This window comes from Atta cephalotes (genome assembly GCF_000143395.1).
Source record: "Atta cephalotes unplaced genomic scaffold scaffold00015, whole genome shotgun sequence".
In the NCBI taxonomy this organism is placed as follows: domain Eukaryota; kingdom Metazoa; phylum Arthropoda; class Insecta; order Hymenoptera; family Formicidae; genus Atta; species Atta cephalotes.
In genome coordinates this window covers 3,486,387-3,490,831 of record NW_012130079.1, presented here as the reverse complement: position 1 = coordinate 3,490,831, position 4,445 = coordinate 3,486,387, and the positions used below count along the sequence as shown (strand labels likewise).

At 41.4% G+C, this 4,445-nt stretch overlaps 1 protein-coding gene across 1 annotated transcript; it reads left to right on the top strand.

Moving 5' to 3' along the window:
- Window positions 1-880: 880 nt before the first annotated feature.
- On the top strand, window positions 881-4,393 carry LOC105618074 (tetratricopeptide repeat protein 28-like; the record flags this gene model as incomplete). Its single annotated transcript, XM_012199612.1, is given in 7 exon segments — window positions 881-904; window positions 1,501-1,758; window positions 1,825-2,227; window positions 2,341-2,898; window positions 2,996-3,291; window positions 3,356-3,821; window positions 3,966-4,393. Coding segments are annotated over 7 exon segments (2,433 nt in total), but the record flags the coding sequence as incomplete, so codon positions are not given.
- Window positions 4,394-4,445: the final 52 nt, after the last annotated feature.

The window sequence follows — 4,445 nt, the reverse complement described above, 5'->3', positions numbered from 1 at the left end:
ATATATATATATATATATATATATATATATATATATATATATATATATACACACAGGGTATCCCGAGCGTCATAACGGTATCTCTGAGTTAATACCGAGTCTCAAAAGAATTCAAAGAGTCGATTCTCCAAGAGATTCTCCTCGATTTATAAGATAATTAATTAATAAATCTATATGGGATTTGCAAAGAGAGATGAAGACGATCCCTTTTGGTACTCGAAGCGCGAAAGCGGCTGCTGTTACAAAGCGGTGCATTGGGATCCTCGTCGCAGGCCCCGTATTTTCGCGCGCGTGGCAAACGTTTCCACACGTATATGTGTATATTTATATGTATGTATATATGCGTGCACGTTTTACACGCTCGTATGCTGATGATAGTGTTGCAAAACGAGCGGGGCAACACACGGCCGGGGCCTCATCGCGGGCTTGATGGACTGGAGGAGAAGGAAGAGAAGAGCGCATAGAAGAAGCAAACAGCACCGGGCAGGCGGCAGGCAGCAGTGCCGGCCCCGCTCTGGGCCCGACGGGGGGACCCGGGGTCACATTCCAAGATGGCTGTGCCTGAGGAATGCAGTGGGTGCCCCCCTAAGACGCCTGCCTCCCTCCTTTTTTATTAATCGGTCCCATTTGCCCGTTCTAGCGAAAAGAAATCCCCTTATTACCGCTCGCGCGCGGTGAAACAATGTAATGCGCGTACATGTAAAGAGTTTAGTTTACAAGTGAACGTCAAAGGAACGTGCCGAGGTAAGTCCCGTCGTGGGAGAGCGAGAGGGACGAAGAGAGATAGAGGAATCGCACGTTCAATCCGAAGCCTGATCTTCATGCCAGCACGCTGCAGATGATGCCCATGCCAGAGAATGCTACTAGCTCGTCTTAAACAATGTCTCATAGGGATATCTCTGAGGTAATTATAAGATTCCTGTTGTTACTTTGAGTTCTATCTCTCTCCTGGATTAGGATCTGGCTCTCGCTTACACATTACTCTTATTGCTTGTTTTGATTGGTCTCCTTTAACTATCTAAGTATTCATTAATTTCTTCTCTTAATAAAGTATTTTATTTTGATATTAATTCTCATATTAATCTCTCTGTCTCTCATTCCAAAAAAAATAATTTATACATATTAATTATTTATAATTACTAAGATAAAAAATATCTGATAGTATTTATTTATTTTTAACTCTATTTGGAACCTCTATAAAATTCCTCTTATAAAATTATATTTTATTTTTTTAAATATAATCTTATTATTAATCTTATTATTATTAATTTTAATACTAATTGTGATGTTATTTTTTAAATTATTATTGATTTTATCACGCAATTAAGAGTGAAAATAATAAATATGTTTAATCGCTTATAATTTTTGTATATGAATCTTTAGAAATATACGATTCCTTATTTTAATATAAATTTAGTGATAAATTATTGATAAATTTAATTATTGATAAAACCTGGAAATTATTTGCTCAAAAAATAAAATCGTGTCAATTTGATGAAGGTGGAGCCCGAAGGTACGTCGGCCTTGGCCGCTGGATCCAGGGCACTATTCTTAGAAACGGTACGCAGGAGTAATACGGCATGCCAGAATGGAGATTACGCATTGGCCGCGACATTATACACAGAAGCTCTTGCCTTGGACCCTCTCAGTCATGTGTTATACTCAAACAGATCAGCCGCCAGGCTAAAAATGGGATTATTCGCGCTTGCATTGCAGGATGCTGTTAGAGCTACCGAGCTGAGTCCGCAGTGGCCAAAGGTATGCATTCTTATTCATATTCTTCCGTACATCTTTAATTTCAGATCTATAATAATCGATTTTCAGGCATACTACCGTCAAGGAGTAGCACTGCAATGCTTAGGACGTCATGGAGAGGCACTCGTTGCCTTCAGCACGGGATTAGCTCACGACGCGTCCAATCATCAATTATTATCGGGCTTGGTAGAAGCATCTCTGAAGTCTCCATTACGACCGACTTTGGAGCCGACGTTCCAACAATTACGCGCTATGAAACTCGATGAGTCTCCATTCGTCGTAATATCCGTGGTTGGTCAAGAGCTGCTTGGAGCTGGACAATACAGGGCGGCCGCTGGCGTGCTGGAGGCCGCGCTCACCATCGGTTCATGCAGCTTGAAATTGAGGGGCTCTGTATTCTCTGCTCTGTCCAGCGCATACTGGGCACTAAACTCTCTGGACAAAGCAATCAACTACATGCAACAGGATTTAGGTGAGTAACAGATAAATTCTTTTTGGAACGAAAAGTTTTGCGTTAATTTCTTTCCAATTTGTAATTTGTGAATTTAGCGTAAAACAAACTTATGCACTGATTAAAACTTTCAGGAGTGGCACGTTCCTTGGGGGACACGCAAGGCGAGTGCAGAGCCCATGGAAATTTAGGCTCCGCTTATTTCAGCAAAGGTAGCTTCAAGGAGGCTTTAACGGCTCATAGGTACCAACTTGTTCTAGCTATGAAATGCAAAGATACGCAGGCAGCAGCTTCGGCCTTGACCAGTCTGGGACATGTCTACACGGCGATCGGCGATTTGCCGAACGCCCTGGCTTCCCATAAACAATGTGTGCAATTGGTAAAACAGATGGGTGATCGACTGCAAGAGGCTCGCGAAATCGGTAATGTCGGAGCAGTCTATTTAGCAATGGGCGAATTTGAAAGTGCTGTTGACTGTCATACGCAACATTTGAGGATAGCTAGACGATTGGGTGATCGTGTAGAAGAGGCGAGGGCCTTCAGTAACTTGGGATCGTCTCATCACTATCGTAGAAATTTCGGGCAGGCGATGGCCTATCACGAAAACGTTTTGAGAATAGCTCAAGAACTCGGAGACAGAGCGATAGAGACCAGAGCATATGCGGGATTAGGTCATGCCGCCAGATGTGCAGGTAATAATGATTATTATTATTATTGAAAAGTATAATATATTAACATATTTCTATTTCTTTCCTTTATATTAACATAATTTTATTATTTAATATCTAGGTGATTTAGCACAAGCCAAACTCTGGCATCAAAGACAGCTCGATGTCGCGTTGGTCACGAAGGACAAGGTAGCCGAGGGACGAGCCTGCAGCAATCTAGGCATAGTCTATCAACTACTCGGCGAGCACGATGCCGCCTTAAAATTACATCAAGCGCACTTAGGAATTGCGAGATCGTTAGGAGATAAGGCCGGTATGGGTAGAGCGTACGGAAACATCGGAAACGCTTATAATGCTTTGGGTTATTATGAACAAGCCATCAAATATCACAAACAGGAATTAACGATAAGCAAAGAGGTAAATTTCTCGAGATAAATATATTATTATTATGATATTCTTTGTTAACGAAAAATCTGTTCAGGTAAACGATCGTAGTTCAGAAGCCAGTACACACGGAAACTTGGCAGTCGCGTATCAGGCAGTGCAAGGTCACGAAGCGGCGTTGAGGCACTACAGAGCTCATTTAGCTATAGCGCGCGAACTGAAAGACACGGCTGGTGAGGCGTGTGCCCTGCTAAATCTCGCCAATTGTCTTTCTTCGCGAGGCAGATTTGAAGAGGCGGTACCATATTATGAACATTATCTAATGCTGTCACAAGAATTGCACGATGTTGAGGGAGAGGCTAAAGCATGCCATTTCCTAGGATATGCTCACTACTGTCTGGGAAATCATAGGGAGGCAGTTAGATATTATGATCAAGATTTAGCGCTAGCAAAGGACCTGCAGGATAAATCTGGAATGGGTAGAGCTTACTGCAATTTGGGATTAGCTCACTTGGCACTGGAAAATCTGGACACTGCTTTGGAATGTCAAAAATATTATTTGGGTAACACTTTCTCTTGCTTTAAAATACATAAATATATTGTGAACATTTTATAATTATATATTAATACATTGAAAATAGGAAAATAGATATAAAAAATAAAATATATAATGATAAAAAATACATTGTATCGTTAATTTAATTTAGCAATCGCGCATATGACCAAGCATCTGGCTGGTAAGTTTCGCGCTCTGGGAAATATTGGTGATTGTTTGTTGCGCATGGGAGAGGTTGACGAAGCTATCAAGATGCATCAACGCCAGTTGAATTTGGCGCGTCAAGCTGCCGATCGTTGCCTGGAAGCGGCTGCCTATGGTGCATTGGGGATCGCTCATAGAGCTACGAAGAACTTGGACAAGGCTCTCGGTTTTCACACGCAAGAATTAACTCTAAGACAAGAAGCCGGTGACTTGCGCGGTGAATGCAGGGCACATGGAAACCTAGGTGCTGTGCATATGGCATTGGGACAGTACACTCATGCGGTCAAGTGTTATCAAGAACAATTAGAGAGAGCGAAGGAACTAGCGGATTCTGGAGTTGAAGCCCAAGCATTAGGTAATATAAATTTATAATATTTAAATGTGTATAATTTAAAATTAAATATTTGAGACATGTATTTAAAATTTC